This window comes from Eulemur rufifrons, chromosome 6, assembly GCF_041146395.1.
Source record: "Eulemur rufifrons isolate Redbay chromosome 6, OSU_ERuf_1, whole genome shotgun sequence".
Classification (NCBI taxonomy): Eukaryota; Metazoa; Chordata; class Mammalia; order Primates; family Lemuridae; genus Eulemur; species Eulemur rufifrons.
This window is the reverse complement of record NC_090988.1, coordinates 78,500,503-78,524,572: the sequence shown is the minus strand read 5'-3', so window position 1 is coordinate 78,524,572 and position 24,070 is coordinate 78,500,503. Positions and strand designations below refer to the sequence as shown.

At 35.8% G+C, this 24,070-nt stretch overlaps 1 protein-coding gene and 1 non-coding gene across 2 annotated transcripts in view; one reads left to right on the top strand and one right to left on the bottom strand.

The window, feature by feature from the left end:
* Nucleotides 1-472: 472 nt before the first annotated feature.
* LOC138385538 (U6 spliceosomal RNA) lies at nt 473-575 on the bottom strand. Its single transcript, XR_011233771.1, has one exon. It is a non-coding gene; the product is annotated as a U6 spliceosomal RNA (small nuclear RNA).
* Nucleotides 576-11,045: 10,470 nt separating this feature from the next.
* CCDC73 (coiled-coil domain containing 73) overlaps nt 11,046-24,070 on the top strand; it is a 94,513-nt gene continuing 81,488 nt past the window's right edge. Inside the window, exon 1 of the mRNA XM_069470565.1 lies at nt 11,046-11,183. Within this exon, the coding sequence (XP_069326666.1) occupies nt 11,046-11,183 (138 nt within the window). The remainder of the gene's footprint in view (nt 11,184-24,070) is intronic.

Below are 24,070 nucleotides of genomic sequence, written 5' to 3'. Positions count from 1 at the left end.
TTCAATCTTCTGTCCAGGTGAGGGAGGGGCAGTCATCTGGCCAACTAGAGAGGGAGAGGGAATTGGTGGGTCTCACCTCTTAGATAGACTTTCAAGTAATCATCCTGTTTTTGGCTTCAGCTGTACCTTCAGCTTCAGAGGTCCCAGGTATCATCAGACCCTTTGTTGGCAGGGGAGGGGAGAAAGAGTAGAGAGTTATGTAAATCCAATTGTGTCTCAGTTTTTATTGCTGACTTAGCTTTCCCAGGTCTGGTATATATTTCTACTCCTCTATCTGCCTGTCAAAAAACAAAGTTTTGTTGTTTTTGTCTCATCTCCCATTCTCTTTGTCCTAAGGCTTATGCCTTAAATCACCCACTGTCATTTTAGTGGAGTGGAACTAAATACCTGTGTTCAACCCACTTTCTTTATTTGGAAGACTCTGAGTTCTGTTTTTGTTATTGTTGATAGTAGGTTTTTTTTTTTTTTTTTTTTAAATATGGAACACTTCATGTGCATGTCATCCTTGCGCAGGGGCCAGGCTTATCTTCTCTGTATCATTCCAATTTTAGTGTATGTGCTGCCAAAGCAAGCACGGATGTTAATTTTTTTTTTTTTTTTTTTTCTTTGAGACAGAGTCTCACTCTGTTGCCCAGGCTAGAGTGAGTGCCGTGGCGTCAGCCTAGCTCACAGCAACCTCAAACTCCTGAGCTCAAGCGATCCTCCTGTCTCAGCCTCCCGAGTAGCTGGGACTACAGGCATGCGCCACCATGCCCGGCTAATTTTTTCTATATATATTTTTAGCTGTCCATATAATTTCTTTCTATTTTTGGTAGAGGTGGGGTCTCGCTCTTGCTCAGGCTGGTCTCGAACTCCTGAGCTCAAACGATCTGCCCACCTCGGCCTCCCAGAGTGCTAGGATTACAGGCGTGAGCCACCGCGCCCGGCCAATTTTTAACAAAACCTTAACATAAATATTTTCTGTTATTATAAACTCCTCAAACACAGTTTTGAGAGGCAATATAATGTAGTGGTTAAGAGTGCAACTCTGGCACCAGATTAGTAGGTTCCACCCTTTACTGTGTAACCTTGGGCAAGTTACTTAATTTCTCTATGCCTCAGTTTTCTCATTTAGAAATGGAAATGATAATAGTAAATATCTTACAAAGTTGTTTGGAGAACTAAATATAAAGTGTTAGAAGAAAGTCTTGCATGTGTGAAGTGCCCAACAAATATTAGCCATTGTCATTTTAAGTGGTTGCATGCATATATTCCATTAGGTAATGATAAATTAATTAAGTTTTTTTGTTTGTTTGTTTTCTTTTCGAGACGTAGTCTCTCTCTGTTGTCCCAGCTAGAGTGCAGTGGTGTCATCATAGTTCACTGCAACCTCAAACTCCTGGGCTCAAGCAATCTTCCTGTCTAGCCTCCAAAGTAGCTGGGACTACAGGTGTGTGCCACCACACGCAGCTAATTTTTCTGTTTTTTTGTAGAGACAAGGTCTTGCTCTTGCTCAGCTTGGTCTTGAACTCCTGACCTTAAATGATCCTCCCACCTATGTCTCCCAGAGTGCTAGGATTACAGGCGTGAACCACAGTGCCAGGCCTCATATGCTTTTTTTTTTTTTTTTTTTTTTTTTGTTTGAGACAGAGTCTCACTCTGTTGCCCAGGCTAGAGTGAGTGCCGTGGCGTTAGCCTAGCTCACAGCAACCTCAAACTCCTGAGCTCAAGGGATCCTCCTGTCTCAGCCTCCCGAGTAGCTGGGACTACAGGCATGCACCACCATGCCCGGCTAATTTTTTCTATATATATTTTTAGCTGTCCATATAATTTCTTTCTATTTTTAGTAGAGGTGGGGTCTCGCTCTTGCTCAGGCTGGTCTCGAACTCCTGAGCTCAAACGATCCGCCCACCTCGGCCTCCCAGAGTGCTAGGATTACAGGCGTGAGCCACCGCGCCTGGCCCTCATATGCTTTTTAAAATCTATTATGTAATTTTTTTCTTATACCATCTTAACGTAGAGAATTACATTTAATTGATTTTCTATTTTTATTATGTCATTCTTTAGAGATGGGGTCTCTCTCTATTGGCTAGGCTGGAGTGCAGTACAGTCATCATAGCTCACTGCAGCCTTGAATTCCTAGGCTCAAATGATCCTCTTGACTCAGCCTCCTGAGTAGCTTGGCCTACAGGCTTGTGCCATTGCACCTGGCTGATTAAAAAAATTTTTTTAGAGATGGAGTCTCACTGTGTTGCCCAGGCTGGTCTCAAACTCCTGGCCTCAAGCAGTCCTCCCACCTCAGCCTCCAGGGTAGCTGGGATTACAGGTGCGAGATGCTAAATGAACCTTATGTTTCTGTGATAAAGCCAGCTTGGTTATGATATATTATTTTTATCCATTGTTAGGTTCAGTAGGCTATTATTTTGTTTAGAATTTGGATCTAATTTCATGAACTATATTGGCTTATAATTTTTCATTTCTATGTTTTATTGATTCCTTGATTTGGTTATATCTATATGCTTTATATGTTTTGCAATTTTGTTGATATTTGCTTTATGGCATTTTTAGGTAAACTGTTTGTTTTTGAAAAGAAGATATTCTTTCACTTTCAAGCTTTATTGTATATTTATGTTTCATATTGGTGTCTAAACAGTAAACAGTTAGAATTTTAAAAATCCAATATGACTTTTTTTTCTTTTCACTGTAATAGGTAGTTTACTTATATTCAGTGTCATAACCAAGATATTTGAATGTCACTATGGGATCTCATTTTGTACTTCTTATTTTTGGATAAAACCCACTTGATCATGGGATATAATTCCTTATATATGTTTGTGGATTTGGTAGTAGTTTGTTGAGAATTGTGTCTGTATTTGTAAGGGATATTGGTTTGTGGTTTTATTTTCTTGTGATATCTTTGTCTGGTTTTGTCATGAGGATAATACTGACTTCGTGGAATGAGTTAATAAGTATTCACTTCTCTGCTATTTTTGGAAAAATTTTATGAAGGTTTGGTGTTACTACTTCTTTAAGTGTTTGGTAAAATTCACCAGTGAAGCCATCTGGTCCTGAGCTTTACTTTCTGGGAAATTTTCTGATTACTAATTCAATCTCTTTAGTTGTTGTAGGTTTATTCAAGTTTTTGTATATCTTCTTGAGTCAGTTTTGGTAGTTAATTTGTTCCCAGGAATTGTCCATTTATCTAGGTTCCCTAGTTTGTTGCCATACAAGTGTTCTTAATGTTCTTTTGTCATCCTTCTTCATTTCTGTAAATTTGGTAGTAATATCCCCTCATTCATCCTTGCTTTTAGTCATCTGAATCTTTTCTTTTTCTTGATCAGTGTAGCTAAAGGCTTGTCAATTTTTTTTATCTTTTCAAAGAACTGTTTTTTTTGCTTCAGTGATTTTCTCTTGCCTTTCTATTCTTTATTTCATTTATTTATGCTCTAATCTTTATTATTTTCTTCCTTCTGTGTTCTTTGGGTTTAGTTTGCTCTTCTTTTTCCAGTATTAAGGTGGAAGGTTAAGTTTTGATTTGAGATCTTTTTTCTTTTTTAATATTGGCATTTAGAGCTATAAATTTAAGCACTCTGTTAGCTGCATTTCATAAGCTTCAGTACATTGTGTTTTTGTTTTCATTCATCTAAATATATTTTCCAAATATAGGCATCCCTGGTGATTTTTCCTTTGATGCATTTGCTTAATTAGGAATCTGTTAATTTCTACATATTTGTGAAATTTCCAAATTTCTTTATATTGTTGACTTCTAATTTCATTACATTGTGGTTGGATAACATACTTTCCATTATTTCAAACTTTTAAACTTACTGAGACTTGTTTTATGGCTTAAGGTATAGTCTAACCTGGAAAATATTCCATGTGCACTTGAGAAGAATGTGTATTCTGCTGTTGGGTGGAGTGTTCTATAGATATGTTAGGTATAGTTGGTTCATAGTATTGTTAAATCATCTGTTTCTTTGTTGATCATTTATCTAGTCTAGTTATCCATTATTCAAAGTGGGATATTGAAGTTTCCAACTATTATTGTAGAATTATCCATTTCTTCTCTTAATTCTGTCAGTTTTTGCTTCATGTAATTTGAGACTGTTGTAGGTACATATGTGTTTAAAATTGTTACATCTTCTTGATGAATTGACCCCTTTTCATTAAAAAACATCCTTCTTTGTCTCCGGTAGCACTTTTTGTTTTAAAGTCTTTTTTCCACTGATATTAGTATTGTTGCTCCAGCTCTCTTTTGGTTGCTGTTTGCATGGTACATCTTTTTCTGTTCTTTTATTTTCAACCTTGTGTGTCTTTGAATTTATAGTGTGTCTCTTGTTGACAGCATATACTTAGGTTATATTTTTAAATCCATTCTGTCAATCATTGTCTTTTGATTATAGTGCGTAATTAATTTATATTTGAAGTAATTACTGATAAGGTAGAATTTATATCTGCTATTCTGCTATTTGTTTTCTATATGTCTTATTGTTTCCATCCATTCTTCAATTACTGCTTTCTTTTGTGTTATATAGATATTTCCCCATGACCATTTTAATTCCCTTGTATTTTCTTTTACAGTTTTTTTGGAGTTATATTCTTAGTGGTGTTCCTGTGATTATAAGTAACATTTTATTTTTTTAACAGTCTGGTTCAGATTAATACTAATTTAATTTCAATAGTATATAAAGACTTTGCTTCACTATGGCTCCATTCCCTCCCTCCTCCTTTGTGCTATTATTGACATGCAGATTACATCTTTATACATATAAGCCCATTAACACAGTTTTATAACTGTTGCATTTTGTCATTATCTTTTACATCAGGGGAAGAAAAGAGTTACAAACAAAAATATATTTATACTGTCTTTTATATTTACGTATGTAGTTACTGTTATTGTGCTCTTTATTTCTTTGTGTGTATTTAAGTTAATGTCTAGGGTCCTTTCAATTTAGCCTGAAACACACCTTTTAGTATTTGTTGTAGGGCAGGTCTGTTAGTGATATATTCACTCAGTTTTTATTGATCTGAGAATATTTTGTTGATCTGGGAATTTTTATTTCATTTGAATGATTGTTTTACTGGATACAGAATTTTTTTTTTTTTTTTTTTTGAGACAGAGTCTCACTCTGTTGCCCAGGCTAGAGTGAGTGCCGTGGCGTCAGCCTAGCTCACAGCAACCTCAAACTCCTGAGCTCAAGCGATCCTCTGTCTCAGCCTCCCGAGTAGCTGGGACTACAGGCATGCACCACCATGCCCGGCTAATTTTTTCTATATATATTTTTAGCTGTCCATATAATTTCTTTCTATTTTTAGTAGAGGTGGGGTCTCGCTCTTGCTCAGGCTGGTCTCGAACTCCTGAGCTCAAACGATCCGCCCACCTCGGCCTCCCAAAGTGCTGGGATTACAGGCGTGAGCCACCGCGCCCGGCCTGGATATAGAATTTTTGATTCATCTTTTTTTGCAGCACTTTGAATGTGTCATCTCATTGCCCCTTGGTCTTCATGGTTTCTCGTGAGAAATCTGCTGTTCATATTATTGAGGATCTCCTGAACATGACAAATAATTTCTCTGTACATTGCTTTCAAGATTATTTTTGTTTTTGTCTTTTGACAATTGTATTATAATGTGTTTAGGTGTGGATCTCTTTGAGTTTATCCTACCTGGACTTTGTTAAACCTCTTTAATGTGTAGAATAATGTTTTTCATCAAATTTGGGATGTTTGTAGTCAGTTTTTCAAATACTCTTTCCTTTTTTTCCTTTCCTTCTGGTACTCCTGTGATGCATAACTTGGTATGCTTGATGTGATCCCAGAAGTCTCGGAGGCTCAGTTCATTTCTTTTCATTCCTTTTCCCTTTTGTTCCTCTAACTGGATAATCTCAATTGATCTATCTCCTTCAAGTTTGCTGATTCTTCCTTTTGTCAGCTCAAATCTGCTGCTGAGCCCTTGTAGTGGGGCTCATAATTTCTTTTTGATTCTTTTTAAAGTTGGTCCTATGTTGTTACTGTTATTTTCTATTTTGTGAGACATTGCTCTCATGCTTTCCTTTAGTTCTTTCTGCATATTTTCCTTTAGTTCTTTGAACATATTTAAAGTGGCTGATTTAGATTTTTTTTTTCTAGTAAATGTAACAGGTAGTCTTCCTCAGGAAATGTTTCCATTAACTGTTTTCTTTTCCTGTGTATGATCTATACTTTCTTGGGTTTTTTTTTTTTACATGTTCCTAATTTCTTTAAAAAACTGGACATTTAAAATAATATACAATTTATAAACCATGTATTTAAGATGTAATGTATGTAATATGGCAACTGTAGAAATGAGATTCTTCCTTCTCCACAGGATTTATTTCTTGGTGCTTTTTGTTTTTGTTGTTGTTGCTGCTATTTGTTTGTTTAGTGACTTCTGTTCTAATTCTTTAAGGTCTGTATTTGTTGTGTGTGATAATTGAAGCCTTTATTTGGTTGGCTTAGTGGGGGTCAGTTAATGATTTTTCATTGGATGCCTGCAAGCAATGAGTCTTCCAGAGTTTGCTGAGATGCTCTTTGTGCATGTTGGGGCATGCCCTCAATGCATAGGCAGGCAGTTTACATGTCTGCCTATTTACATGTAAATAAATATTCACTTCTTGATTGTGCAAAGCCTCAAAGTCAGCCAGAGGTGAGAGTTTAGGACCTCTGCAGGTCTTTCCTCGGCATGTGCACAGCTCTACCCCTGTGTATGGCATCCTAGAGTCCCAGGAACATGTCAGAACTTTTCAAAGCCCCTATGGATGTCTCCTTTCCCAGATTTTCCTTTTAAATTTTTTGGTCCATTTGTTGTGCATTCCAAATGTTATCTTTGCTTCAGGTCATTGTAATTATGAATAATCAGTAATTTTCTTCAGAAGATGCCTCTGGGAAAAATGCCATTCTCACTAAATGAACTCTGAGTCAGATTAAATAAAGATTAGTCTAGTGAGTGGAGTTTTCTAGAGAACTACCAGACAGGTCAGTTAATAACAATTCTCTAGAAATAGAGGTTTGGAGATGTTCCAACTCCATTTTAACTCCTAGTGGCTGCTATGCCATTGATTGTAGGACCGTTGGTTTTCAAGGCTCTCATAGATCTGGGGAAAGGGCAAATTAAAACACCACAAAGCTTCCATACTTTACCTAGACTCATCTGTTTTTCTCTATAAATACCCTGGATTGCTGTAAGTCTTTGGTTAATTTTCAGAAAAAGTTCTAATTTCTTGAAAAAGTTGATTGTGACAATGCTTGCCAGTGTTCTCACTTGCTTTTATGGAGGAAAGGATTTTTGGAGGTCCTTACTAGTTTCATTCCTACTGATGTCATTCCTCTCTCATTCTTGGAAGTTATTTTTGCTGGGTATAGTAATCTAGGTTGGCATTTTTCTTTTAGCGCATTGAAGATATCATTCCATTGACTTTTGGCTTCAAATGCTGCTTTTGAGAAGGCTGCTGCCACTTTAAGATTTTTTCAGATTACTTTGGGTTACTTTACTATGATAGGTGTGGATTTCCTTTTATTTATCTATTGTGCAATTCAGTGGAATATTTTTTTTTTTTTTTTTGAGACAGAGTTTCACTCTGTTGCCTGGGCTAGAGTGAGTGCCGTGGCATCATCCTAGCTCACAGCAACCTTAAACTCCTGGACTCAAGCAATCCTACTGCCTCAGCCTCCCAAGTAGCTGGGACTACAGGCATGCACTACCATGCCCGGCTAATTTTTTTTATATATATTTTTAGCTGTCCATGTAATTTCTTTCTATTTTTAGTAGAGACGGGGTCTCGCTCTTGCTCAGGCTGGTCTCGAACTCCTGAGCTCAAACAATCCGCCCACCTCGGCCTCCCAGAGTGCTAGGATTACAGGCGTGAGCCACCGCGCCCGGCCTAGATTGAAGTTTCTTTCACCATCCTATGAGGCAACTTTTATTAACAAATTCATGTGAAATTAAGTTTTTTACAACTTTCTGAGATAAGACTTTTTTCTCTTCTCTTTCTTTGTCTTTTCCTCCCTTTTCTTCTCCTTATACTTTATTTGCTTGGTGCTAAGGCAGCTCTCCTGTACAAGGTGGGTTACTTTTGGTTCAACTTTACCTGAGAGATTAACTCTTCTGAATTCCACTTAATATAGTGTGACTTATATTAGACTCCCTAATTTGGCAAGCCCTAAGTTTGAATTCCATACCTCTTAAATCAGAATCTATCAAAACCACAGTTTAATTTTGCTTCATTTACCAGATGCTGCCAGGGTAAAGATGGCATTTTGTTCTCAGTTTACTTCTTGGTTCTGGGTCTATCTTAGAATTTATAATTTAGCTTCATAATTTGTTATCTTTTCAGGTCATTAATACTTTTAAGAAGATTTAAAAATATTTTATTTAGAATTGTTAGTTTTAGTAGGAGGGTTTGTTCAAATAACATAGCTCATCATTTTCGGGAATGGAAGTTTTCCTTTTAGAAAGTTTCTTGCATTCACACCTGTGTTAGTTAATTTTATGCGTGTTAACTTGGCTAGGCCATAGTACCCAGATATTTGGTCAAACACCAGTCTAGATAATGTTGTGAAGGTATTTTTATGGATGTGATTAACATTTAAATCAATAGACTTTGAATAAAGTAGATTACTCCCCATAATGTGGGTGGGCCTCATCTAATCAGTTGAAGGCCTTAAGAGCAAAAGACGAGGAGTGCCCGAGGAAGGAAGGATTCTGCTTCCACACTGCTTTTGGACATGAGCTGCAACATCAGTTCTTCCCCGGATCTCCAGCCTGCTGGCCTATCATAAAGATTTTGGACTTGCTAGCCCCACAATTGTGTGAGCCAGTTCGTCAAAATAAACCTTTTCTACCCTGTGTGTGTGTGTGTGTGTGTGTGTGTGTGTGTGTGTATGTATGTATGTATGTAACTCTTTCACATATCTTCCTCCCTCCCTCCCCACACCCACCAATACATATGTAAACACACACACACACACACACACATTCTGTTATTTCTGTTTCTCTGGAGAATGCTTATTAATACCTTACCTATAAGAATGGCTAAAATAAAAAATAGTGATGACACCAAATGCTGGCAGAAAGTTGGAAAAACTGGATTACTCATACATTGCCAGTAGGAATATAAAATGATACAGCCACTCTGGAAAATAGTTTGGCAGTTTCTTTTATGACTAAAAATGGACTGAATATTCATTCAATCCAGCTATTGCTCTCTTGGGCATTTATCCCTAAGAAATGAAAACTTAATGTTCAGATGGAGACTTGTACATGAATGTTCATAATAGCTTTATTCATAATAGCTGCCAACTGAAAACTACTCAAGTGTTCTTCAATGGGTGAGTGGTTAAATAAATAATAATAAATAAAGAGATAAAAAATAATTCATACCACGAAATACCCCTCAACATAAAAAGGAATGAACTATTCATACATGTAACAACTTCGATGAACCTAAAAAAAAGGCCATACGTTACATGATATGTGATTCCATTTATGTCTCTTGAAATAACAAAATTATAGAGGACAGATTAGTACTTAATAGGGGTTAAAGGTAGGAGAAGAGAGTGGGTATAGCAACAGAGAGTTTGCTTGAGGGAACCTGTATTGATATTAGAATTCTGTTCAAGACTGTCTTGATTGTGGTCATAGTTACATGAAACTATATGCATGATCAACTTGCATAGGAGTATATATACAGATGCACACAAATGAGTGCCTGTATAACTGGTAAAATCCTCAAAATCTCAGTGGATTTCACCAAAGTTAAACACACGTTTTTTATATGGTACTATTGTTATACAAGATGTTAACATTGGAAAGGGGTGCTGAGTGAATGGTGCATAGGACTTCCTGTACATTTGTTTGCAGTTACCTGTGAATTGATAATTATTTCTTTTTTTTTTTTTTTTTTTTTTTTTTTTGAAACAGGGTCTCACTCTGTTGCCCAGGCTAGAGTGAGTGCCGTGGCGTCAGCCTAGCTCACAGCAACCTCAAACTCCTGAGCTCAAGTGATCCTCCTGTCTCAGCCTCCCGAGTAGCTGGGACTACAGGCATGCACCACCATGCCCAGCTAATTTTTTCTATATATATATTTTTAGCTGTCCATATAATTTCTTTCTATTTTTAGTAGAGATGGGGTCTCGCTCTTGCTCAGGCTGGATAATTATTTCAAATGGAAAAGTTGAAAAGTTTCTTGCAGCCTGACTCATATATTTTCTGAGTTGAGAAAACTATTTAAGTCCCTTGGTTTTTAATAAAAGGCAGTTTTCCCAGGCTGCTGCTTCCAACTTTGGTAAGTTTAAAGACTGCATTATGGCCAGGCATGGTGGCTCATGCCTGTAATCCTAGCACGTGGGGAGGCCAAGGTGGAAGGATCGCTTGAGGTCAGGAGTTTGAGACCAGCCTGAGCAAGGTTGAGACCCTGTCTCTACAAAAAAATAGAAAAATTAGCCAGGTGTAGTGGTGGGCACCTGTAGTCCCAGTTACTCAGGAGGCTGAGGCAGGAGGATTGAGCTTGAGCCCAGGAGTTTGAGGTTGCAGTGAGCTATGATGATGGCACTGCACTCTAGCGAGGGCAACAGAGTGAAACTCTGTCTCAAAATAGAAAAAAAAAAAAAAAAAAAGATTGCATTGCTATTAATTAGTATTCAAGTCACCCATCGCCCTTGCAAAGTAGCTTTATGTGAAGGCAAAGTTTAGGAAGCAGAATGTGTATCCCAGCCCTGGCATGAAGCAACCAGTGAAGGGCCAAGCCTTGCCTGCAAGATTATGAACACAGCCTTTAGGAGACTGGTGTTTAGAGGCAGAAAATCTTATGCTTTGAGAGTACTCCACTACCAGAAAAGGCCTCAGCCATAGAGAAACAGAATAGGACCATTGTTGTTGAGTGTTTTCTGTATCAGAGTCAGAGTGGTAACAAAACTGTTATTTGGTGCTGAACTTGGAAGATTACGGAATATAGGTTGTTGTGTTTTTATGGTAACTATCCTTTTACTTGAAAAACCTAGATAAATGTTTTTTTCAGTTAAAACCTTTTTATATTACAGGAAATAAATATTAAAATGGAGGATGATTTCAAGACCGAGTCATCATCATCTACCTTTACTCTTCAAAGTTCTTCAGAGACATTGTTTTCTATTCAGCTACTAGATTTCAAAACAAGTTTACTGGAAGCATTAGAAGAGTTGCGTATGAGAAGGGTAAGCTCCTTTTTTAAATGCTTTTTTCATAAGAGAACTTGATTTTCTTAACTTTTTTTGTTTCTCAAGGGGGAAGAAAAGACCTAAAAGCCCCTCTTGTTTAGAAAGAAAATATACAGTCCAAATAATGAAGTAAAGTGAATAGGACAGATTACGTCAATGATCAGGGAACGGAAAATAAGAATTTGGAAACTAAACCAAAAAATAAACAGGAATTTTCAGATTGTTAATACTTGATAAGTCAACTAGTATTTATTGAGTCCCTGGAAATACACAGATCGTACTATAGGTGGATACTAGAAAAAGAACTGTTCATGAGGAGATTACGTTTTTGTTATACTATAAGTGCCTATGAAATGATTAAATAATGAAATAAAGCAGCACATGATTAAGTGACAAAATAAATGTATGTAGCAAGTGTTCTGGGTCCAAAGAGTGAAATATCCTTATTGTTAAAAGTAATAACTGATATTTTTAAAAAGGAGATATATAGTATAAAATTGTAAAATATGTTGATTTCAGCAGGAGATCTATATTATGCAAATCCCCTTAAAAAGCGTTTCATTTCTGAGTATGTGTCTGACTTTGAAAACTATGTTGTTAACTGTATAGAATGGATTGGAGCTTGTAAGATTCTGGAGAAAAGAAAATAAACTATAAAACTATTGCAATAATGATCTAGGAGTGAGTTCACTGGGATTTATATATGACTATGAAGATAGAACAGAAGAGGCAGAAAGAAGAATCAATAGAATTTGATGACATCCTGAAAATAAGCTATAAATGAGAGATCTGAAATGTTTTTATTATAATATGAACCTGTTCTAGGATATAAAATGTTGAAATTTATTGTTATAATAAGAAAATTTAAATGTTACAATTCATTTTATATAAAGCTACTTATTAGTGTAACAAAAGTGTGTTTAATGATGAAATCCTACTTAAAAAATGGTATCTTGGATAACCATTACAAAGAACTATTTTTATAAAGTTAGTTTAAAATGTTTTCGTTAAGTAAAATAACTTTATGCCATTGTTTAAAACGTAACATTCTGTTTTATTATGTTTTAAATATTATATTTTAGTCTGTTCATATTTCCAACTTAAAAAATAAGCCTCCTTTAAAAATCTGAAAAATTTCAGATTAGCAAAGGAACGGTGTTAGTGGTTTTAATTTGCATTTTCCTAATGGTTAGTGATGTTGAACATATTTTCACGTTTCTTGGCCATTTGTATATCTTCTTTTGAAAATAATCTGTTCATCTCTTTTGCCCACTTTTTGGTGGAATTATTTGTTTTTTTTCTTGCTGATTTGTTGAGTTCTTAATAGATTCTAGATATTAGTCCTTTGTCAGATGTATAATTTGTCAATATTTTCTCCCATTCTGTAGGTTATCTGTGTACTCTGTTGATTATTTCTTTTGCTGTGCAGAAAATTTTTAGTTAATTAAGTCCCATTTATTTATTTGTTTTTGTTGCTGTATTTGCATTGTTGTTGCTGAATTTAGTCATAAATTCTTTGACTAGGCCAACATCCAGAAGAGTTTTTCCTATGTTTTCTTCTAGCTTTTTATGGTTTCAGGTCTTACATTTAAGTCTTTAATCCATCTTGAGTTAATTTTTATATATGGTGAGAGAGAGGGATCCAGTTTCATTCTTTTGCACGTGGCAGTGAAAAGGGAACAGTTATACACTGTTGGTTAGATTATAAACTAATACAACCCTGTGGAAAACAGTACAGAGATTCCTCAAAAACTAAAATTAGACCTACCATTTGATTCAGCAGTCCCAGTTCTGGGCATTTACCCAAAGGAAAAGAAGTCATTTTATAAAAAAGACACCTGCACCTGAATGTTTATTGCAGCACAATTCACAATTGCAAAGATATGGAATCAGCCTAAGTGCCCATCCACTAATGAGTGCATAAAGAAAATGTGGTATATATACACATGAAGTATCACTCAGCCATAAAAAGGTATGAAATAATGTCTTTTGTAGCAACTTGGATGGAACTGGAGACCATTATCCTAAGTAAAATATCTTGGGAATGTAAAAACAAATATGACATGTTCTTACTTACAAGTGGGAGCTGAAGAAAGGGTATATATGGTCATAAAATGGTGTAATGGATGTTGAAAACTAAGAAAGGGGGAGGGTGGGAGCGGGTGAGAGATAAAAACAACTACCTCTTGGGTGCAATGTACACCATTCTGGTTGATGCATACACTAAAAGCCCTGACTTCAGCATTATACAATTCGTCCATGTTAGAAAAAAGCATTTGTATCCCTAAATGTATTGAAATAAAAAAAAAAAAAGATAAACAATTCTATTACCAGGGTTCGATATGGCCTAGTTGTGTTAGGGGCTATATTATAGGAAAGCCTATGATGATATGTCAAATGCCAGACCATTTTGAGTGCTTTTAGACACTATCTTCGGAAGAGGAGGAACAGTGTTTTTAATAATCACATGAAAGAATATATGCTACCTTCAATGAAATTTCTCATTGAAAAGAAAGCTTTCTTCTTAAAAAGGGGAAAAAATTTCTCCCTTTCATGGAAAAAGATAGTTTTTGGTTTTCATATTTATACTGATGGTAACACTTTATCTGCATTCCTGGATTTTAATTTTTTTCCCAACATTTTATTAGGAAAATTTCAAATGTACATAATTGGTGAAAGAATTTCACAGTAAACATCCACATACCCACTGTGGTAGACAGAATAATGGCACCCATGGATGTCCATGTCATAATCCCAAGAACCTGTGAATATGCTACCTTATATGGCAAAAGGGACTTTGTCGATGTGATTAAATTAAGAATTTTGAAATGGAGGGATTTTGATGGATTATTTGGGTGGACCCAGATGTTGACTCTCATAAGAATCATAAAGCTGCTTACAAGGCCTGGCGCGGTGGCTCACGCCTGTAATCCTAGCACTCTGAGAGGCCAAGGCGGGCGGATCATTTGAGCTCAGGAGTTCGAGACCAGCCTTAGCAAGAACGAGACCCCGTCTCTACTAACAAAAAAAAAAAAAAAAAAAAGAAAATAGAAAGAAATTAGCTGGACAACTAAAAATATATAGAAAAAAATTAGCCGGGCCTGGTAGCGCATGCCTGTAGTCCCAGCTACTCAGGGAGGCTGAGGCAGAAGGATCACTTGAGCCCAGGTGCTTTGAGCTAGGCTGACGCCACGGCACTCTAGCCCAGGCAACAGAGGGAGACTCTGTCTCAATAAATAAATAAATAAATAAATAAATAAAGCAAGCTGCTCACAAGAGAGAGACAGGAGAATGACTCAGAGAAAGAGAAGTAATGATGGAGGTAGGGGTTGTAGTCAGAGAGAAAGAGATTTGAAGATGTTATGCTGCTGGCTTTTTGAAGATGGAAGGTTCTGAAAGCCAAGGAATGTGTGTGTAGGTGGAAGCTGGAAGAGGCAAGGAAATGGATTCTCTCCCAGAGACTACAAAAGTTATATAGCCCTGCAGATGCCTTGGACTTCTGACCTAAAGAACTGTAATAGAATAAATTTGATAATAGAATAATTTTGTAATAGAATTTGTTTTAAGCCACTGAGTTTGTCATTTGTTGAGGCTGTAATAAGAATCTAGGCCGGGCGCGGTGGCTCACGCCTGTAATCCTAGCACTCTGGGAGGCCGAGGCGGGTGGATCGCTCGAGGTCAGGAGTTCGAGACCAGCCTGAGCAAGAGTGAGACCCCGTCTCTACTAAAAATAGAAAGAAATTATATGGACAACTAAAATATATATATATACAAAAAATTAGCCGGGCATGGTGGTGCATGCCTGTAGTCCCAGCTACTCGGGAGGCTGAGGCAGGAGGATCGCTTAAGTCCAGGAGTTTGAGGTTGCTGTGAGCTAGACTGACGCCACGGCACTCACTCTAGCCCGGGCAACAAAGCGAGACTCTGTCTCAAAAAAAAAAAAAAAAAAAAAGAATCTAATATACGTATCATCTAGAGTCTATGCTTGATTTCATATATATCCGTCTGTTGTTGATCTTATTTTTTTGATGCATTGCCAATTAAGTTGGAAGTTACACACTTTAGTATGCATATTATTTACTAGAGTTCAATATTTGTTTATATATTCTTTTAATATAAAATGTATATGGCTGGGTGTGGTGGCTCACACTTGTAATCTTAGCACACTGGGAGGCAGAGGCAGGAGGATCGCTTGAGGTCAGGAGTTTGAGACCAGCCTGAGCAAGAGCGAGACCCTGTCTCTACCAAAAATAGAAAAATTAGCTGGACATAATGGTGTGTGCCTATAGTTCCAGTTACTCGGCAGGCTGAGGTGGGAGGATCGCTTGAGCCCGGGAGTTTGAGGTTGCAGTGAGCTATGATGATGCCACTGCACCCTAGCCTGGGCAACAAAGCAAGACCCTGTCTCAAAAAAAAAAAAAAATCTGGGAATTTTCTTTTACTTCTTATTAACCTTTAAAAATTGGTTTCTAGCTTATTTCTACTATATGAGATAATATACTCTATGTAATCTCAATCACTTAATATAAGTGGATATTTGCTTTCTGGCCAAGCATATAATCCATTTTGGTAAATATTCCAGCGTTGATGAACTTGAAAAGAATGTGTAGTCTGTGTTTCTTGGATGTAATGTTCTAAGAATATGTATTATATTGATCAACTTTGTCAGTCTTATTCAAATCTCCTATATTATTACTGAGTTTTTGTTTATATTTTCCATCTTTTTCTCTCTCCATTTTTCAGTCTGGCTATTTTCTCCTGTCCTTTCAGTTCCTTAATCCTCTCGTCAGTTTGTTTAATCTACTAATAAAGTCAGTATATTGAGTTCTTAATTTCAGTCATTGTATTTTTCAGTTTTAAAATTTCCATTTGGTTCTTCATTTATAATTTTCAGTTCCTGTTGAAGTTCATTTTGTTGTGTAATTTCTTAAGTATATTAATCACATATATTTTAAAGTATATGTCAATAAACTCTAATATACGGACCTCTTGTAGATCTATTTTTATTGTTTTTTTTTTCCCCCTTCGATTTTGGTCATTTGATTTTATCTCCTAGAAAGTAGGGTACATTTTTATTGAATGAATAACTTTGTGCATGAAAAAAGAAAATTCACAAAGGAAATTTGAGGCTTTGGTTGGTATTATCTTTCTCTAGAGACATTTACATTTGCTTCTGAAAGTTAGCGTTGGGCAGATCATTTTACTAGTGAGAGACTGAGCTGACTGGAGGCTGAGTTTCCATCTTAGTGAGGGTTGGTTTATTTCTACTCTCTACTCCAAGAGTGTAGCTTTTTGGGGATATTCCGGGATATTTGCCAGCGTCCCTCTTCTTTGGTGGGCCCTGAACACCAACTAAGCCTATCCCCGTAAGACTGCTGGTAGATCTGCCTCATTTTCTCAGCCTCTAGTCAGTTATCAAATACTAATTATTAGGATCACCTCTCAATGCTTCCCTTCTCTCTGTGATCTTTGAGATGTATTCTAAATCATCAGTCTTTTTGCAGGATCATGAAATTGTATAGTTTTAGAGATGGAAGTGACCTGAGATAGATTCTAGACTAACCTAAAACCCAGAGACTTTAAGAAACTAGTACTCAGTTCTCCTATTCTTTGTTCAATACTCTTCCATTAATATATTTAATAAATCACCTGGAATGAATAACATAGTCAACATAAAGTTGAGCTATATTGTAATGGGCTAGATCTCAAAATGGCTTTAGTTATAATGAGCAAAACACAGTTAAGTGTTTTATAAATAAGTAAGACAAAATACAGTAGTTTCCCCCTTCAGGGGATAAGTTTCAAGACCCCTAGAGGATGCCTGAAACCTTGGATAGTACCAAACCCTATATGGTGCATACTATGTTTTTCCCTATACATACATACCTATGATAAAGTATAATTTATAAATTAGGTACATAAGAGATTAACAACAAAAACTAACAATAAAATAGAACAGTTATAATATACTGTAATAAAAGTTATGTGATTGTGGTCTCTATCTTATAATTATCTTATTGACTGTACTCACCTATTTTTGGATAGCAGTTTACTGCAGGTAACTGAAACCTTGGAAAGCAAACCTGTGGATACGGGGGGACCACTGTAAAGTCAGAGAAAAAGATTTTTCCTATTGTACTAAAGTGTATTTCCTACTTAACTACACAGTAATTAACAAAAGAGGGAACATTACTCATTTTTTTCCTTATGGACCTAAATTGATAATGATAGTATTTGAAAAAAATGGAATGTTTTAAATTAACAGTAATTAACAAATTAACAGTCTGAATCAACAGAATACTTTATATTGAATCCACAATGTTTGCATTTTAGAAGTTAGACACTATTGGGCCGGGCGCGGTGGCTCACGCCTGTAATCCTAGCACTCTGGGAGGCCGAGGTGGGTGGATCCCTCGAGGTCAGGAGTTCGAGACCAGCCTGGGCAAGAGCGAGACCCCGTCTCTACTAAAAATAGAAAGAAATTATCTGGCCAACTAAAATATATATATAGAAAAAATTAGCCGGGCATGGCGGCGCATGCCTGTAGTCCCAGCTACTCGGGAGGCTGAGGCAGTAGGATTGCTTGAGCCCAGGAGTTTGAGGTTGCTGTGAGCTAGGCTGACGCCACGGCACTCACTCTAGCCCGGGCAACAGAGTGAGACTCTGTTTCAAAAAAAAAAAAAAAGCAGTTAGACACTATTTCTGTTAAATGCCCTTATCAGATAGATCCACAGACTTACTGATAAAGAGTAAGGATGAACAATAATAGCACAGGAGTAACAACCTCAACTCTAGTCAGTATTCAAGTAGTTGGCATGTGATGTGAGTGGGGTAGGAATTATGTTGAACTGAAAAGCCTGTATCTTCAGTTCAACCTACAGCTGCCAATCCAGGTAGAAAAATGGGCTTTGTGCTATCAGCTCCTTCAGTTGTTGAAGAGAAACTAAAAATCCAGATTTCAATATGAAATCTATCAGATTCTAAAAATTGGAAGTAGGTTGACAGTTTTTAAACAAAATATATTTCTGAGCAAATCATCTGTACAATGGGGATAAAGGACCTCTACCATAAAGTTTTTAAAATATGCATTCATTTGATAACCTTTTACAAACCATTTCTCAGTCTGTGCCTTAAGAGAATTGAAGATTTATTAGGTACTACATGCCATGTAAATTAATAACTATATTATCACATAGTATGTATTATGTATCAATAGATTTATGAGCAAAGTATTATGATAGTTCAGAGAAAGGGCACATTACATTTATTAAATATCTAAATAGTAATAAATTTTAGAATGCTAAATTAGCAATAAATAAAACTCAATGGAATTTGGGGTAGCCTAAAATAATAATTTTCTAAGAAAGTTGTGAGGGAAAACTGGGTAATTAATGGTATAATATGTGGTAAATAATATTAAGCAACACTTCAGTGGCCCATAAAATTAAAAATCCTATAAGCAGAATCATAGTCCTTTCTGATTATGATTTGTAGAATATATTTAATATGTCTTTATACCACATGGAAAACTGTTAAAATGGGTGTTAGCCACATTGCCAAAAAATAGCATTATAATATACTTCTATATTAAGATTTTATTAATTTATGCTTTCTATTAAAAATTGTTAAACTTTTTATCAGAACTTTCATTTTTTTCTTCTGTCCATTCCTGTAGCAGCTTTAAATTATTAATAAAAATTCCTTTTAAATTGTCAATGAGAACAACTATATTAAATTTAGTAAGAAAATTCTGTCTAACTTCAATAAAGTATCCCGGAATATAGAATCTTGAAAGTGTTTATTTTTTATTAGATGCCTTAGGACCACAAGGATTTAAGTGTTAAAAAAACAATAAAAGAGGAGTAATTTGATGGTTTATTTACTCTTTGTAACCTTTAGAAAGTGTCATGCTTTTTTTAAAGTGCTTGCTTCAGGCTGTAGTTTTACAAGATGGGCTGTGTATTGGTCAGGCCTTTTCAATTCTTGACCCTGAACAGATTTAGGGACATAGTACATACAGCAGGCACATGTCCAAACAGCCAAAACTGTAACTGGGTACTTTTACATTCCTTTTCAAACTCATAATCCATCTCTTATGAAATTGTTCAAACGGGTTTCTCAAGTTGTGTAAGAAAATACTAATCACTCTTCCAGAGATTTTTAGTTTGATTAGCTAAAAAGTATTCAAGATAATTATCTCTACTATTCATGGGATAGGCGAGAAGTTAATGTTTTTAAAAAATCTTTTTTCCAATAGTATTTAAAGTACTGTTTTCACATTAGTTGATTTACTCTAGTATAAAGATTTCTGATATGGAAAAATATTAATATTAGAACATTCAAAGCAATTCTTTTGTTTTTCATTCAATAAATTTCTAGTTTTATTTTGAAATGTTCTACTGAATAATCAGAATGTAGTTGCATATTTAACATAGGTAAAATGATTTTGAAAGGTTTTTTAAGTTTTGGGGGATATGAAGATTAAATTCTAAAGAGTTTTTTCTTTCTTTCTTTCTTTCTTTTTTTTTTTTGAGACAGAGTCTTGTTCTGTCACCCTGGCTAGAGTGCAGTGGAGTCATCATAGCTCACTGCAACCTGAAGCTCCTGGGCTCAAGCAATCCTCCTGCCTCAGCCTCCTGAGTAGCTGGGACTATAGGCACTCGCCACCACGCCTGGCTAATTTTTCTATTTTTGTTAGAGACGGGATCTTGCTCTTGCTCAGGCTGGTCTTAAACTCCTGACCTCTGGCGATCCTCCCACTTCAGCCTCCAAGAGTGCTAGGATTACAGGTGTGACCCACTGTGCCCAGCCTAACTTCTGAAGTTTTTGAAGGAAAGGAGTATATCATAACAATCCATAGTGTCCTACATCATCCATCTTACTTTTAAGATATCTTAGGGTAATATAATGCAGCATTTAAGAGACTCTGGAGACAGATCATCTAGGTTCAAATACTGGCATTGCTGTTTACCTGCTGGGTAATTTTAGGCAAGTTATTTATCCTCTTGCCACCTCGGTTTCCTCATGTATAAAATGGTGATAGTAAGAGTACCTACCTCATAAAATTATGCCAGTATTAAATTAATCAATACATAAAAAGTGCTTAGAACAGTATCTAGAATCATGGTAAGATCTCAGAACCCACTCTAACCACTAAAAGAGAAGTGGTTAAAAGAGAACTAGACATACATGATGAAAACAGTGTCTTACCCGTTTTCAGTCCAACTGCTTTGAGAAGAGATGTATGTTTTATGTACCCTCTCTCCCAGAAAAAATGTATATATATACATTTATTTCCTCTTTCAACCTGTTTTGACAATAGATATGTATTACTGTAAGAGAGTCTAATCTTTCCTCATTCATTTATTAATAATATGTAGTATACACCGTTGATATACATTTCCTTCCTTCCATGTTGGAAAAACCGTGATTGTGTCTTAGGGTCTACTTCTCATGAATGTGAGTCAGATATAGCCTCACTGGTCTTAATTACTCATGAAGATCCAGTGTACTCCCCTTGCCAATGACTGGCTTAGGAGTGGGCATGTGACCTGGTTCTGGCCAATGAGATATTAGGGAATGTGTGTTGGGAAGTTTCTGGGAAAGGTTTTAACTTTTTATTAAGAGAATATACCTTTTCTACTGCAAGATACTCTCTGATTTGTCCTTAATGCCTGTAACTAAAATAACCATTCTACAACCTTGAGGGATGGAAAGGCTGAAGAAAGTCACTTTCATAATGGCAAAATGGAAAGGTGGGCAGAGTCATGGTTCTTGATGATACTGTTGAGTGAACCACAGAAATAATCAATCCTAGAAGCACTCTACCTTTAGGCTTTTTTTTTTTTTTTTTAAAGAGACAAGAGACTTGCTCTATCACCCAGGCTGGAGTGCAGTGGGGTGATCATAGCTCACTGTAGAAACCTCGAATTTCTAGACTCAAGTGATTCTCCTGCCTCAGCCTCCCACATACCTAGGAGTACAGGTGCACACCATCATGCCTGGCTAATTCTCTTAATTTTTTGTAGAGACAGGGTCTTGCTATGTTGCTCAGGCTGGTCTTGAACTCCTAGGCTCAAGTGATACTCCAGCCTTGGCCTTTTGAAGTGCTGGATTACAGGTGTGAACCACTGCACCTGGCCTCTACATTTAGACTCCTTTTCATGTGAAATGGGAACTCTCATAAGCAACTGTGAGTTGGATTTTGTTGTTACTTGCTGCTGAAAATATTCTAAGTAAGACAACTTTCATGAAAGTCTATGTTTGAGTAACATAGTGTAAGGGTGTGTATGTGTGTATAATAAAGTAAAGAATACAAGTAATAGGAAAGTATTTTGTTGAAAAAGTACATATTTTCTCTAACATCTACTCTTTGATTTATTCCCAATATTTTGTTATGAAAATTGTCAAACATACAGCAGAATGGAAATAGTTTTACAGTGAACACTCATATACCATTACCATTTTACTGTATTTGCTTTATCACATATATGTTTATCCTTTTGACTTCATTCTTTGATGATTTCAAAGTAAATATCAGTTATCAGTACAATTCCTCCTAAATACTTTAAAATGCATATCATAAAGCAGTTTATTTCTTTACAGCTTTTTTTTCTTTACACTAAAATTTGCATACAATGAAATGTACAAATCCTGGCTGTACATTCAGTGAGTTTTGACAGATGAATATAACTGTATAATGTAAAACCTTATCAAGATATAAAATGTTTCCATCAACCCAGAAAGCTCCCTCATGCCTCTTTCCAGGAAAATTCTACTCTTACTCTCTCCACAAGAGATAATTACTCTTTTGATTTTTTCCCATACTCAATTAGTTTTATTTTTTTCTAACATTTTATATAAATGGAATCATGCATTATATATTTTTTTAGATAGGGTACTCTCACTCAGCATGTTTTTAATCCATTTATGTTGTATGTATCAACATACAGATCCTGTACATTTTAAAGTGTATATTTATGTATTTCATTTTTTCTAGTGTGATTATAAATTATATTGTATTTTTAGTTTTGATTTCTGCATGTTCATTGTTAAAATGTAGGAATGCGATTGATTTGTTTTTGCGTGTTGATCTTGTATCCTGTGACCTTATTGAACTCACTTAATAGTTTTGGGAATTTTTTTGTAGGTTCCTTAGAATTTTCAATGTACACAATCATGTCATTTGCAAATAGAGACAATTTTGTTCCTTCTTTTCCAATCTGTTTATTTATTTATGCTTTAGTGCTGTGGCTAAAACTTCCAGTACTATGTTTAATAAGAGCAGAGAGAGTAGACATCCCTGCCTTGTTTCTGATTTTATAGTGAAAGCATTCAGTCTTTCACCATTAATTATGATGTTAAAGGTAAGGTTTTTGTAAATATTCTTTACAAAGATTATAGGAAATTTCCTCTATTCCTGATTTGTTGAGAGTTTTTATCAAGAAAGGGTGTTAGATTTTGTCAAATGCTTTTTCTGGGTTAATTGATATGATCATATGCTATTTCTTCTTTAGCTTATTAATTTGGTAGATTACACTGATTGATTTTCGACTGTTGAACCAGCCTCGAATACTTGGAATAAATTCGACTTGGCCTTGGTGTATAATTTTTTTATATATATTGTTGGATTCTGTTTGCTGATATTAAGGATTTTTGTATCAAAATTTGTGAGAGATATTGGTCGGAGTTTTCCCTTTTTGTACTTTTAATTTATTTTTTAATTTTTTGAGACAGTGTCTCGCTCTGTCACCCGGGCTAGAGTGCTGTGGCGTCAGCCTGGCTCAGAGCAAACTCAAAATTCCGGGCTCAGGCGATCCTCCTGCCTCAGCTTCCTGAGTAGCTGGTACTACAGACATGTACCACCATGCCTGGCAAAGTCTAGTTTTGGTAGTATGGTAAACAAGCATCATAAAATCAGTTGGCATGTGTTTCCTCCTCTTACATTTTTCTGGAAGAGACTGTGTGAAAATGATGTTAATTCTTTAAATGTTTGGTCGTATTCTCTAGTGAAACCATCTGGGCCTGGAGATTCCTTTTTAGGGAGCTTTCTAATTATATATTTAGTTTCTTTAGTGTTACAGGGCTATTCAGATTGTCTATCATTTTGGTTGAGTTTTGGTAGTTTGTAATTTTTGAAGAATTGGCCCATTTCTGTAAGTTGTCATATTTATGAATGTAAGGTTGTTTATAGCATTTGTTTATGATCTTTTTAATGACTACAGTATTTTTGTACATGGTTTCTTTTAGCTCTTGGAGCATTTTTAACATAGTTGATTTACAGTCTTTAGTTCAACGTCTGGGCTTCCTAAGTTTCTATTAAGTTTCTATTAATTTTTTCCCTGTGTATGGGTCACACTTTACTGTTTCTTTGCATGCCTTTTTTGTTGAAAACTGTACATTGTGTATATGCCGCAACTCTGGAAATCAGATTTTTCCCCCTTTCTAGAGTTGCTTGATTGTTGTTCTTTGTTTGCTCAGTAACTTTACTGAACTGATTTGTATAAGTCTATAGTCTTTGTTTTGTGTGGCCACTGAAGTTGCTGTATTGTTAGTTTAGTGGTTAACTAGTGACAGAGATTTCCCTGAACACTTAGAAAAAAAAAATCTCCTAGTTTTTGCAGAAGGGCTCTGTGTATGTTTGTTAAAGCACACCTTCAACACTCAAATGAGGCAGTTTTCAACTTTGCTTATTAAAGTTTTCAGATTTCTGTAGTGAAAACTTATGTTTATTGTGTGGGCTAATTCAGGAGTATTACATTATTTTAAACAAAACCAGAGCATTTTCCTTTTTCTTTTCTCTTTTTTTAATTTCAGCATATTATGGGGGTACAAAAGTTTAGGTTACTTATATTGCCAGCCCCCAGAGAGTTTTTCTAAAATGA